Genomic DNA, 14,436 nt, shown 5'->3' with positions numbered 1-14,436 from the left:
CTGACACCTCCACAGAAAACCCTGCTTTATTTCCAGCCAGCGCTGTGTGATCAGCCCACTGTCCTGCACACTTTCTCCTGAAGGTCTCATGCCTTCCAACACAGTTGTCCAACTCCATCCTGTCAGGGATGGTCCCTAACTCCCCTGTTCCTACTGAGCATGTGAACTGGCTTTCTCTCATCAGCTAGCAACACAACACACAGAGAAGATTTTCAGTCAATACACCTTAAAGGAGAGCACTTCCCTTGGGAGATGCAGTCAGAGAAATCTGTCCATAGTGGGATTCATGGGATTAGGGACGCATTGTGAGGGTTGAGCAACTGAGCTTTTAAAGTCCTGATACAGAGCAGCGGAAGGGCTAAGGTCTCTGGCACAGAAGGCTGAGGCAAGGCCTCCATCACAGCAGACAGAGACAGAGCCTCCAACAGAGCGACAGGGGTAGGACTCTATCACAGCAGGTGGGGTAGGGATTCCATTGGGCCTGGATTGGGAAGATAGCTGCTTCTGGCTGAGACTCTTTGAGGGAAATTTACACAGGTTTCAAGCCAGGTGTTGATGGTGCACGCCTTTAATCCTGGCAGTTGAGAGGCAGAGGCAGGTGGATCTCTGTGAGTTCAAGGCCAGACTGGTCTACAGAGTGAGTTCCAGGACAGGCTCCAAAACCACAGAGAAACCCTGTCTCGAAAAGCCAAAAAGGAAAAGGAAGGCAGGGAGGCAGGGAGGCAGGGAGGCAGGGAGGCAGGGAGGCAGGGAGGCAGGGAGGCAGGGAGGCAGGGAGGCAGGCATACAGGTTTCAGGGACACCTCAGGGACGCTGTGGGTGAAATCACCCTCAGGGAAGCCTGTTGTTAGCAGGTGAAGACTGATTCCTGAGGCTGGTCCTGGAGGAACGGTCACAGGAACACAGGGTCACCCCATTTTATTAGGAACAAATACCACTTTCCTGGGGAATGGAGATGCAGATGTTGTAAAAACACCTCTACCAGCCATGGCAATACGAAAAGGACAGGGCTTTTTGTAGGGCTTGACACAGTGGCCAAGATACTGTGCCCTTGCCCTGGTCACAGTAAGTGGCTGTACAAAGAGCGACAGCCGCATCTTCAGCTGCCCCTGCCTCTTCCTTCTTTAATGGGCTATTGTAGGTGTCAAACACACTGAGACCCACTCATTCCCATTGCGCTGGGGGAGAGAAATGGCTTCTCCAGCTGTACCCCAGACACTAAGCAAATTTGGAAGGCTGGGCAAGTAGACCCAGAGCTCAGGGGAATCATGCTGGCTGCCACTGAGCAGCCCAGGCTGGGCTCATGACCCTGAGGGCTTGTGTTTCTTGCCAGGCAACAGAGAAGGCCAAGGCCAGCCAAGTTCTGCCTTCACATGTCAGATGAAGCCCAAGTAAGCAGCTTCCTGCTCCAAATTCAACTTCTGTAGACAAGAAAGAGAAGGTAACAGGGGCCTGGACCCTGCCTGCTCGGGAATGTAGCCATGCTGGGCTTTCTCTCCTCTCTCCCCTCCACAGGCTGGTCTGGAGGTCCTTTGCATTTCCTTTGTAACTGACCACTGAGAAGTTCCCTCCCAAACATTCTCATCCCCCCCCCAGCCTCCCCCCATGGCTGGTGAGACTTGCCCAGAGCACAGGAGTACTCTGGGGTGTGACAAATAAGAGCTATGATGGGCAAGACACAGGGGCCGGGGCACAAATACAAGTAGCTGGGCAGGGGGAAGGAGGGCGGTCCCTCCTTGCAGCTGGTAGAGGGACTGGGTGAGGTGGGAGAGCCAAAGGGGCAGAAGGCTTAGCTCATCAACTCAAGACTGAACTGGTCCCTATCAGTGTAATGAAGTTAAAGATAGTATGCTTAACTCTAGTCATCTTGAAGGGAGAGACAGTATTAATATGGATCCGCCCCAATCCTCCTGGCCACCTAGGCAAGGCTACCTAAGTACAGCTCCGCATCCATTTCAGTGTCTGCAGCTGCTGGGTCCCTGAGCACAGAGAATTTGCAGGATAGACGCAGGACCCTGGGGTCAGATTCTTTGGCGGGGGGGAGGGGGGAAATGGGGGGCGGAGGAATAGGAGCAAGGGGAGTCCAAAAGCATGAAGAGCTCCAGCAGTGGGTCCTGACAGCATGGGCGCAGCAGACTGGTAGAGAGGCTGGGCTGGGACGTGGCCTGAGGCGGAGACATGGCTGGGGACCGGAATGGAGCAGGGGACCGGCCGGCAAGCTTGGGTTAGGGGCAGCAGGAGGCGGGGTGACTCTGGGCCCCGCCCCGGAGGGCCGTTGAGAAAGTTTGCTATCAGATCCTCTGGGGCAGAGTCTGGGTGAGCGAGTTCAGGGGAAAGCGACAAGGTCCGGTTGCTGAGTGAGGTGGTTGGACGACCCGGGAGGAAAGCCTAAGGCCAGGAGCCGCGACCTCCGGAGCCCCTAGACTGGAGTCTTAGCAAGGACACCGCAGGATGCAGCCAGCCCAGTTGCGCCTTGCAAACCCAGGTGAGCTACGGGATCGGGCCGGGATTGTGCAAACCCGAGTCTCGGGCTGAGCGGCTCTGGGTCCACCCGGACCACTTTTTGGATAAAATTACAACCAAGTCAGGGCACGACAGTGACCTGAGCTCGCGAATGCCTCGCATCGAGCCACCCCCTCCTCTTCTCCAGGCCATTCACTCCAGTGACCTAGCCACCTCCCAAGGCTTGTGGAGAGGTATGGGATTCTTTTAAATTACAACCAGGGCTTTTAAAATGTAAACCCTGGGTGTAGTGAGCTGGCTTTCCAAGTTCCCTCGCTTTACGTGGGGCTAATTCAGAAGTCAGACGTCCTCGTGAGAAGAAAACCCGGGTATAGGGGATGGCTGTGGTTTTTCCCTCCAGGGTGGGGGTGGGGGTGTCGTTCTTTTAAGTTTTATCAGCTACAAAATTCCAGTTTTCTTAGCACTTCTCAAACTAGGCAATTAGGAGTGTCAGGCCCTGGAGCTGGAATCGAAAGGTGCCTGCCTGCAAGGCGATAATGAGGCTCTCGAGGGAAATTGGTATGTCTGTTCTTAACTGAGATAGACTAGAGGGAAGGTGGCTATTAACCGGTGCCTGATCTCTGTGTCCCTGTATCTCTGGCACTGGACACTCCTGATGCCATATCCCTTATATTTTGGAGTAAGAGGAGTATCTTGTCAGCTGTTTTAAGGGAATGCTTTGTTTGAACAGTAACATCATCCTGAATGGAAGTGTCTTCTACCTTGCACCGCTGTTCCCAGCCGGTGCTCTGAGACCTCCAGAATCAGTTACCATTCTAAAATCTAAAGTCTCCGCTATTGCATATCACCACCTACAAAACTTATCTATTCAAAGTTCCTTCCTTCGCAGGTGAAAGTTGCAATTCCTAGAAAGTGGAGTGGAGGGTTACATGGGGCAGGGAAATGGCGGGCAAGTGTGGCTGTGGTCAGGGCTGTTTTGTGAGGTGGCGGTGAGGGTGGTGGTGATGGTCTGTGTGTCTGCGCACACACGTGTGTGTGCATGAGTGTATGTGAAAGTGTGTGTATGTGTGTGAGTGTGTGTGTGAAAGTGTGTGTATGTGAACGTGAGTATGCCTGTGTGAATGTCTGTATGTATATGTGTATGTGCATGAATGCATGTGTGTGAGTGTATTTGTGTGCTGTTTGAGGAGTTATGGAGGTATCATCTATATCTGTAAGCTTTTTAAGGGGTGCAGAGCTCAGTTTGGGGTGAGTTACGTTGTCATAGAATCCCACTTTGGGTCTTCCCATCTGCAGATGCTCACATCCGGTCAGTGTCTCTCTGCCTCCACACATGCCAGAGAGCCCACCTGCAGAGCACACCTTAGGGACCCTCCATGGGAAGAATGGTGTCACAGCCACTTAGCATCTTTCCAATGTCATTTATGATTTTCGTTTACATACGTGACCCTCCTGGTTCTCTACCATATTTGGATATAGGAACTCTCACTTCCTGTGGAGCTCTATGTTCTGGCCTGATGACCCGCTTCCCAGGAATCAGGACTGCTCCTCTTTCTGGAAATCATGAGACTTTGTCCCACAGATCTCTTCATTGATGCCCAGTTTATGAACATATTTTTTTTGTTGTTACAAGAACAATCAAACTTTTGAGTGTGTCACAATTTTGACAATGTTGGGGTTCCCTTGTGGCCATTGAATTCCCTTTTCTACCAAAAGCTGAAAGCCATTCTTAAACAAACTGTTTGTGTTAGCTGGGATGTGGTGCTGGGGTCCCTGGATCTTATCATCGTGGCTACCTTCACGATTTGTGTTCATCAATTTTGGATTCATGTTATAGAAATGTAGAAAATTTTCCACAGCACTTGGAAGGGGTGTTCAACAGATGGACTGTGCTCCTTGGCTTTAAATGTTCCTTCCATTCTCCTGTCTTCAGAGTTATCTAAACATTCCTCCAAAGCTTCCAGACTGCTGCCCAGTAGCTTCAAGCAATTAGGCTGTAAAGACCTTCAGAGTCTCTTAGCACCTCCTAGTTAAGGGACCTATGACAAGTGACTGACTCATAAAAAGCTTAACCCTGAAGGGATGGGCTGGAACAGATGCCTGGCATTCAGCCTAGCCAAGCTCTGCCACCAAGACCACAGGATCCCTCCCAACCTCAGTTTCCCCATGTCCATTCAGAAGTCACATGCCATCTTGGGGACTAGATGTGACATGGAGAGACCAGGATGGACTTCCTGGGCAGGATACCTCTTGATTGTGCATGTCTTTAACTTTTTGATGGAAGATATCTACATATCTACATTCATTTTCTGGAAGCTTGGCAGCAAGCTGGTCCCCTGTCCTTACCAAGAACAAGCACAGTAGGGAGAATTTGATAAGACTGATTGGCAGGCAAAGGAGGGAAAGAAAATGCAGACCTTGCACCATAATCGGGTGCCTTCTTACAGATGAGTCTGTTGCCTCAGGATGTTCCCAGGGCACCCAACATTCTTGGGACATGACCTCCATATCTGGGGTTTCTTGGGCCACATCTGGATCTGTAACATCATCTTGTTTGCTAATGAGGACATGTATGGCAGACAACAGGCCCTGGAAAGCCCCACCTGGCAGGGGGACTTGTATGTGTGCTTGAAGGAAGAACACACACACACACACACACACACACACACACACACGTGCGCCTTCATCTGTGACCTTTACCTCTCAGGGCACTTCACTGATGAGCCTGATATGTGGAGCTGTGTGAGTGAACCCCTCATTTTGTCTGAGACTGTGTCTGGAGGCAGAGTGAGGCCAAGGCAGAATACCAGAGTGAGGCGGTCCATTAGCAGAGGAACTTTCCAGGACTGGGAGCCATGAACTGCTCGGCTGGTTATTTCATCTCTCCATTCTTTTAAATGAGAAAGAAAACAAAGCAAACTCCGGCTTTCTAAGAAACATTGCTCGCTGTCAAACAGTGGACGCTTTGACTCAGTTTAGGGGATGAGGTCATTGATGTCTCGGAGAGGACATGTCCCTGCAAACATGGAGTCCTTCCCCTCACCAAGGGAGATTTCTTTTTCTCTGAGAAAGAGAGAAGGAGGAGGGAGAAAGGAGTAAAAGAGAGAAGGGGAAGAAACATGAGACAGCAGAGATATTTCCCCCTGCTTTTTCTTCTTTTTACAGTTTGTTTACTTTTTAAGCTGACATATGGAGAAAGTGAGCCGCTAGTGCAGAAGGCACATCTGGAATCCATCGGACCCCTCTCCCAGGCCTGCTTCCCCCAGGGGATGCTGCTTTTGGATGGGGGGGTTGGGCATACCTAATATTGGCGGGGTCTCATGTGGGGTCACACACTATGGAGCCATTTGGTCAAGGTGTCTCCTTCCTTCTCGGCAAAAAGAAAATATGTTTGGTGTCAGAGTGCTTCAAGGACAGCTGTGTGACCCCAGCGTCGTGAGGCCAAAGTGGGAAGGCTCAGGTGACTGGTGCAGATGTGAACAGTGGCTCCCCTCCCGTTAAACACAGAGTGCCTGGGGACTCCAGTCCTGTCCCCATCAGATCAGAGGGGTCAGCACAGGGGGGAGGTGAGGAGCCTGCAGGGGTGCAGGGGTGTCAGCGTGCTTGCCATGCAAACCCTGGGAGTATGCTGGTGAACACAAGCAGGGAAGGGGCTGCAGAGGGATGTGAGCTGAGAGACCAGTGCTGCGGAGGGACCTCCCTATCTGCAGAGTATGACTCACATTTTAGAAGACACACAAACTCGTTAGTGTATGACCACAACCTCAACATCAGATTTCTTAAGAAAGAAAAAAACCCTCTCTGTGTGTGTGTGCATGTGCGCGGGCTCATGCATGCCAGCATGTGTGTGGGGGGGTCAGAGGACAACTTCGGGTGTCAGTCCTGGCCTCCCTCCTGGTTTGAGACAAGGTCTCGCTTGTCTCTTGTTCACCGTTATGTATACCTGGCTAGCCCATCTGCTGGCAAATCTGGCTATTCTTCCCCTCTCCTGGGGTCTCCCACCTCGTGCAGGAGTGCTGGGATTTCAGAAGTGCACCATCTTGCCTGGCTTTACATGCCACCTGGGGATACAGACTCAGGCTCTCAGCCCTTGCACAAAGTGCTCTGCATCATTTCCCCAGCCCAGGAGCTTCCTTTCCTTCCAATGGGAATGAATTAGCAGTTCAGTTTACAGGGTCATTGCTTCCCCAAGTGCAATGCAAGACTGCCTGCTGCGTCTACCTTTCCTTCAATGGGAGCCAGCACCTTGACCCGTTTCACAGGCTGAGCTAGTCCGAGCTGGACAGCTATTCGTGGGAGAGACCAGGACTTCCCGGTAACAGTTACGTCCCACCCTTTATACCAGTGTGCCCCTTAGAACCCAAGGGTGGCAGGCAAAGATGGAGACATGTATTCACCAAAAGATTGTGTGAGAAACAACACTTGGCCGAGGGGAACCTGCCCTCGTCTGTAAGTCAGACCCAGTAGAGGGTGATGTGCAGACACACAATGGATTGTGAGCAAGGAGTTGACTGCGTACAGAGACCTGGTTCGCATGAGCATTCAGGGGAAGGAAACATGCCCGATGCGGGGTATCCCGTGTGTTCATTTATATGCTGGAAGAAATGGAATAAATTCACTTGGGCTGGGAAACCCAGACAGTGGTCACACTGGGTGATGGTGGTGGCCAGCAGAGACCCCCCCCCCCGGTGGTCCTGCTGAAGATCTGAGTGCTGGTGTCAGGGTGCTTTGGTTGTCTGTGTGGTGTGGGTTAGACTGGCTTCCTGGGGCATTCTGTGATCACTTATTGACAGTACTGAGACATCATGCCTAGCCCTACAAAGAGCTCACGATACCCAAGGCTCAGCAAACTGGAAGTCTGCGGATGGCAGCCCTTGGGAACAGAGGAAAGAACTTCCGGGATCTGCTTCTGACCACACACAGTGATACCAAGATGTATCCAAAGTCAGCCGGTGTTTTGTTCAGGACTTAGCTCCCAGGATGTGGCCTGCTATGTGATAACCAGAGGAAATATATGTTTAGGTCCCAAAGAGACAGGGAGCTTCAAATTGCAAATGCAGAGAATCATATGTAACAAAAGATGTGCTATAAAATCTCAGCTCTTGAGAGATGCATTTTAATTAAGGGAACCATCATCCAAGCTTTAGTGGCAAAGTGGGCTAGCCTTCTAGCCTTTAGCCTTCACAAGTCCTGGCATGTCTACTCTCGTTTTTATTGTGGTTATTTAATTGCTAGGTGCTTGCTTTGTTTTTCTTTCACTCTGCTCAACCTTCTGTGTGCTCTTGCTGAGATCCCTGTGTCTCTTCCCCTTCTGTTCCTTCTACAGGGAGTCCAGATCGCCTCTCTTCCCCTCTGCTCACACTTGAGGCAAAAACCCAAACTGTCCAGGGAGAGATGAGGTGTGTGTGAGGCTGGGAAAGCTAGGCACAGGAGACAAGCCGAGTCAATAGAAGAACATCGCTAGGGCTAGGGAGATGGCTCAGTTGACCAAGTGGGACCTGAGTTCAATCCCCCAAACTCAAGTGAAAAAGCAGGTGTGGTGGTGGTGCACGCTTGTAATCCCAGTGCTGGGGAGACAGAGCCAGGAGGATTCTTGTGGCTTCTGGCCAGCCAGTCAAGCCTACTAGGCAAGGCCCAGGCCAGTGAGGGACCTTGTCTCATAACCAACAATCAAACAAACATCCAAGGTAGGCAGCATCTGAGGACAACACCCCAGATTAAGCCCTGGCTTCCACACATGTGTACCCATGTACACACCAAGGTTAACCTGAGTTTACTCATCTCCTCTAGAAAGAGAAACCTGGAGCTGAATATCAGTTTCCACTTGTACTGTGATCCAGGCCTTCAGACACAGAAACCCCTAATGGCAGAGCAGGTAGCCCAGGGACATTTTGAGACAAGCCTGGGCATGGTGACCTTGTGGATGGCACAGTTAGTCACATGATGGGTACGGAGCATAGCATCTTGAGGAACTGTGACAGGGGACAGCCCCCACAGGACATGAGGCTGGATACTGGTCATGACAATGACATTTCCTTCTTTGGTGTCTAATCTTGACTATCAACTCGATGGCATTTGCAATCAGCATGGAAACAAACTTCTGGGCACGTCTACTTTCTAGATCAGGTTAATGGAAATGTGTGGGCAGCACCATTCCATGGGACAGGGCCCTGAACTGAGCAAAGCAAAAAACAAAACAGAGGGGGGTGGGGGCGAGAAATGCCAGCTGAACACCAGCATGCATCTCTCTCTGCTTCCTGTCTATGGATGCAGTGTGACCGCGGTGGACTGCACCCTTGAACTGTGAGCCAAACAAGCCCTTTCCCCCTAAGTTGCTTTTGTCAGGTATGTGGTTGCATCCCAGAAAACTGTCACTGCTTATAATTTCTAGTCTTCAAATGAGAGCTTGCAATGTTCTTAAAGTGATGGCAGCCTTGAGGAAAGGTCATAGGGGCTGCCCTGACCCTAGAAGAAGCCATAAGATAAGTAGAATGTGACAGACAATGTTTAAATAAAAATCTGGAGGGGTAGGCTGGAGGGTGGGGTGAGTGTTCAGTTAGTAGTCAAGAGACTCTGAGTTCAACTCCAGCACTGCATAAAACCAAGTATGGTGGCTCCTGCTTGTAATCTCAGCCCTTTGGAAGTAGAGGCAGGGGGTCAGAGTTCAAGATCATCACTTCTAGGTCAGGCTAGGTTACATGATACCCTCTATCAAAAAAGGAGGAGGAGAGGAAGAACCATTACCACCACCACCACCACCACAAGTACCACCACCATAAGAACAACCACTAACACTACCACCCCTGTGATTGAGAGCAGAAAGGGACTTGCAGAATAGAGCTGCCTGCATCAGGCATCGTGAATATGCTAATTACTACTCCCTGCCTGGACCTCTGCATTTCAAGCCACACTCAAAGTTCATGTCATTCCCCTCCCTTTCCCCTTCTTCCCTAACCTCGGTTGGCAGCTGGTTCCAGGATGATTCCCAGTCCTTCCTCCCTAGGCTCTGCTCGGTGCAGTGGTCTCAGGGTTCTTGCTCAGCCTCAGGCTGTTCTTCCTGCCCTGCCTGTGCGGTCAGGCTGTGAGGCTGTCTGCCAGGTGGGCCAAAGGCCCATCCAGACTTCAAGGGAATTGGTCCAAGGAAGCATGGTGTCACTCCAAAACTCACCAGGGAGGACTCAGAACTCCTCAGACGCCATTCCCCCCTTCTGTGTGCTGATTTTCTCCACCTCTCCTTCTCTCCCTCTCATCCTCTCCCTCTGTCTTTCCTTCCTCTCTCCCTCCTCCTCTCCCTTTTTCTCATCCTGAGAAAAGTCTGATTCCCTCCGCAGCTGGGAATAGTGGTTTACCAGCTCCCACGTGGTGGGCGAGAACTAACTCAGTATTTCCTGGTGCCTGGAGGTTTCCAAGTAGAAGCTCGCTGGCTTCTTTCTTCTGCCTTAGTTTCCTGATTTTCAGATTCGCACACTGAGGTTTCCTCTCTGGCAACTGCAGGCCCCTAACCACTTTCCCTGGTCTCTATCTTACACATACGGCCGCCTTCCGACCCTCCCTGCACACCAGCCCTTCAAATGCATGAGCGTTTTCCACACTGACGGTCGGTTCACGGTGATTACTTGACCCAAGGTTCCTTTTTCTTTCGTCTCCTTGCAGATCCTATTCTCTACACTTTTGCTGGATCCAGGTTTGCACGCCTCCCGGAACCCACCACCACCATCCCAATTGTCCCCTGAAATGAACGTTCCTGGAGCGCCCTCTGGTGGACTGTTGGGGTGACCATCTGTCTTTAGGAAGTCATGGCAACGCATGCGCAGGCCCACCATCCCATCTTAGGAAATGATACTCTCCGGAAACATTACGATTACGTGGGGAAGCTGAAAGGCAGGCAGGACCCCCCTGATGATGGTCCCCCTATCACCACCATCCTCTTCTTGGTCACCTGTAGCTTCATCGTCTTGGAGAACCTGATGGTTTTGATTGCCATCTGGAAAAACAACAAATTTCACAACCGCATGTACTTTTTCATTGGCAACTTGGCTCTGTGCGACCTGCTGTCCGGCATAGCCTACAAGGTCAACATCCTGATGTCCGGCAGGAAAACGTTCAGCCTGTCTCCCACAGTGTGGTTCCTAAGGGAGGGCAGTATGTTCGTGGCCCTCGGTGCGTCCACTTGCAGCTTACTAGCTATTGCCATTGAGCGGCACCTGACCATGATCAAGATGAGGCCCTATGATGCCAACAAGAAACACCGGGTGTTCCTTCTGATTGGCATGTGCTGGCTGATTGCCTTCTCGCTGGGCGCCCTGCCCATCCTGGGCTGGAACTGCCTGGAGAACTTTCCCGATTGTTCTACCATCTTGCCTCTCTACTCCAAGAAGTATATTGCCTTCCTCATCAGCATCTTCACAGCCATTCTAGTGACCATAGTCATTCTGTACGCCCGCATCTACTTCCTGGTCAAGTCCAGCAGCCGAAGGGTGGCCAACCACAACTCGGAGAGGTCCATGGCTCTGCTACGCACTGTAGTGATCGTGGTGAGTGTGTTCATCGCCTGCTGGTCCCCTCTTTTCATCCTCTTCCTCATTGATGTGGCCTGCAGGGTGAAGGAGTGCTCCATCCTGTTCAAGAGTCAGTGGTTCATCATGCTGGCTGTCCTCAACTCTGCCATGAATCCTGTCATCTACACTCTGGCCAGCAAAGAGATGCGCCGTGCCTTCTTCCGGCTGGTGTGTAGCTGTCTAGTCAGGGGCAAGGGGACCCAGGCTTCGCCCATGCAGCCTACTCTTGACCCTAGCAGAAGTAAATCAAGCTCCAGTAACAACAGCAGCCATTCTCCAAAGGTCAAGGGAGACACGCCCCACATGGCCATCACTTCCTGCATCACGGACAGAAACAGACCGCTTCAGAATGGGGTCCTTTGCAAGTGACCATCCTCAAGGCCAACTCTGCAGTCAAACGTATTTACTGCATGCATTACTTCCGTGTGGGCTCTTAGAGACCTTGACTTTGGAGGTCTGCTTGTCGTGGCCACAGTGTGGGCATCTCCTGAGGAGAGGACCTGAGGAATCATCCGTGCATGTCAGCCTGGACATGGACGTGCCTTATCTGTTGCAGGCTCCATCCTTCTGAATGTACCAAGCTGCTGACATCATCTACTGCCTTTGGATGCCGCTCTCCCTGGTCCAGAGAGAGGGCAGGTGGCAATGTGCTATGCACAGTGCATCTTGGGATGATGTCTTGTTATTTTCACACTACATTTATTTTTCGTAGATTCATATTTTCATGGGTGCTCATGTATGTGTTTGTCTATGTCTGTGTTGCATAGGATGTGTACACCAGGTTTTCCCAGATGGAGCCCGCCTGAAGTGTCAGTCCTCCACACGTCCGTCATGTAACTGTTTCTCCAAACCTGCCTCCACTGATGTGCCAGGTTCAAGGTCAGCACGTGCTGAGGTGCTGTGCCCTCCCCAGTCCTCTGGCACTGGCGTTCTAGCTACAGTGATGAAACGTTACTAAAGCTCAGTATTCTTAAAACCCTTTCCCCAAGAGAAGCTCAGAGGTGTTCCTCTTACCCTCACAGTCCTGTGTCCCTCTCTCGTGTCCCATGCATAAGCTTAAACACAACTGAAAGCCAAATTATGTGATAATTTGGGGGCATTTCTGAAAAATGACAGAAAAGCCAGCCAGGATATCTCAGACTCCTGGTAGACCACTAAAGAAGGAGCCCATGAGGAAGAGGTGCTTTCCACCCTGGTTCTCCTTTGCAAGGGACTGGATTTCCAGCAGTGAGGTTTACAAGACAGTCCTTCGGCTGTGTGATGCTGAGTTCAATTCTGCATAGAAAAGCTAGATGCCAAGCGCCCCCTTTGCTGTCACTGGCAAGGAGCTAGAGCTGTCAGCAAAGTTTCTCAACTCCTTCAACATGGGTCCTGACCAGGGCCATTCAGTGAGAGGACTCCGCCAGGCTAGGAGGTGTGATGTGGTCTTTGTGCATTCTTCGGAGAACCATCACCATTCTGTAACGATAGACGCTCCCATCACTTGGACCTGCATTCCTTCATCCACCTTGTAAAGGCAGTGCTCAGAAGGCACCTCAGAACCACCACTCCCCAAGGACTCCAACCACCACATGACACGCAGATGGAAAGTGGATGTGTCTGAGGGCGGGGCTGGCCAGCACCCATGATCCCAGAGAAGCCTTCAAAAGGACTCTCACTGGCGGAACCTCGTGTCAGAGGTCCCCATAAGTTGATCAACATTAGAGACCATTGCCTTGTGAACCCTGAAAGGACAGCCTTTACACACCAGGGACCTTTTAAAAGCTGATTTTACTCTTGGTTGCCTGATGGCATTTGCTCTTGCTTAGGGATTTTTTTGTGTGGTTCCTAGGTAACCATGGACTGATTGGCTAAAGAGTTTCGTTCAAGTCACTCCTGGTGGATATTGAGTTTGGCCAAGATGTTCTGGTGGGTGTCACGCTGCTCTCCTCTATACATCACTGAAAAAATACCTTATTTTCTTGTCACACAGCACTGACAAAACCCAAGGCATTTCTGGGAAAGCATGAAGGTGCTGGGTTAAGGAAAACAAACCAAACAGCAAACAACAAGCAAAGAAGAAAAGCAACAGACCAGCGTGTAGGAAAGTTGAGGTGGAAACCAAAGGGCTTGAGGACATGCTCTTTCATAGCTGGGATGCTTTGAAGCCACGGACCTGGGTCACTAATATCAATAACACATGTCGCATGACCCTGCCTTGTGATATTCTCCTATGTCTGTTTTCCTTCTGCAGCCCTTGCAGGGAGCCATGCCCCCTGTTTCCACTAGGAGGCAACAACATTTGTAGCATGACAGACTTTGAAGCAACTGAAGTTAAAAATACACTAAAATCTAATTGCACTCACTTGATGTACCCAAAACTGATCGATCACCTGTGATGCTGGTGTGCATTGCTTTCCTAGCTAGCCACCTGTGTAGCATTTAGACATTACCTGTGTCCAAGCCCTCACCCTGATGGTCAGAAACAAGTGTCCTGACACCAGGGAACTTGGGACCCACCCAGGGCTGTGAGCAACCTTTACTACTTACAGTTTATGTTTATTAATAATAAATAAAACTAAAAGATTTCATATGAAACCCATTCTCGGGGTCTGTGTGGTAGACTGTCTTATTGCTTTTCAGTAGACACTCAGGGGCATAATGGAGTGGTCTTGCCTCTCCCTTGGTACCTGGTTGCACAGCATTTCAGGAATAGATCACATTTAGAAACCCAATTACTATGTCCCATTATTCTTCAGCCCCATGTCATAGATGATGCTAGAATGAAGCTTTAGTGTACTGGATGCTGCTGATACCAGTCTGGGAAGATCATGTTTTCCTGTTGGTGGTGGTGGTAGTGGTGGTGGTGGTGGTGGTGGTGTGTGTGTGTGTGTGTGTGTGTGTGTGTGTGTGTGTATGTATGTATGTATGTATGTGTGTGTTGTATGTGCACATGTGTGTTATTGTGCATGCGGGAGTAGAGGCCAGGGATTGCTGTTGGATCTCACTCTATGGCTCTCCACCTTATTTTTTTTTGAGACACTTAACCTGAGCTGCCTGTTGGCTAGACTGACTGGCCAGCCAGCCCTTGCAATCTGTCTCCCTCCCTGCTGGGGTTATAGACACTACCTGCCGAGTATGTCTTTTACATAGGTACAGGGCATCTCCATGGAGCCATTTCCAGCCTAGGTCCCGTGTTTTGAAGAATGGTAGTAGCTCCCTTTTAGGGAAGAAATTATAAAATAAAAAATAAAAACATTGTCCAAGCAGAGGGCATCAGAGATGGGGAACCAGGTCAGCGCCAGCCCATGGATGTGGCTCTCTGTCTTACAAGTTGTTACTCATTAGCCCCTAACTTGCATCCTGCTCAAGGGGGATCCATGTTTGGTGTGACGTTCTGGAGACTGCAGTTGCTATAACTTGTAGTTTGAAGTCC

The 14,436-nt window shown here is 50.6% G+C and overlaps 1 protein-coding gene across 1 annotated transcript; it reads left to right on the top strand.

Annotated features, from left to right (window-relative positions):
* Positions 1-2,220: 2,220 nt before the first annotated feature.
* Positions 2,221-13,602, top strand: S1pr3 (sphingosine-1-phosphate receptor 3). Its single transcript, XM_051194292.1, has 2 exons — positions 2,221-2,485; positions 10,117-13,602. Exon 2 carries the CDS (start codon positions 10,260-10,262, stop codon positions 11,388-11,390), a length of 1,131 nt encoding a protein of 376 aa, XP_051050249.1. The 5' UTR covers positions 2,221-2,485; positions 10,117-10,259; the 3' UTR covers positions 11,391-13,602.
* Positions 13,603-14,436: the final 834 nt, after the last annotated feature.

Source organism: Phodopus roborovskii, unplaced genomic scaffold (genome assembly GCF_943737965.1).
Source record: "Phodopus roborovskii unplaced genomic scaffold, PHOROB, whole genome shotgun sequence".
In the NCBI taxonomy this organism is placed as follows: domain Eukaryota; kingdom Metazoa; phylum Chordata; class Mammalia; order Rodentia; family Cricetidae; genus Phodopus; species Phodopus roborovskii.
Note: the sequence above shows the minus strand (reverse complement) of the source record. Positions and strands in the feature narration are given on the sequence as shown.

Excerpts from the sequence above, each read along its gene's own strand:
- S1pr3 (XM_051194292.1), top strand. The coding sequence starts at position 10,260 with ATGGCAACGCATGCGCAGGCCCACCATCCCATCTTAGGAAATGATACT.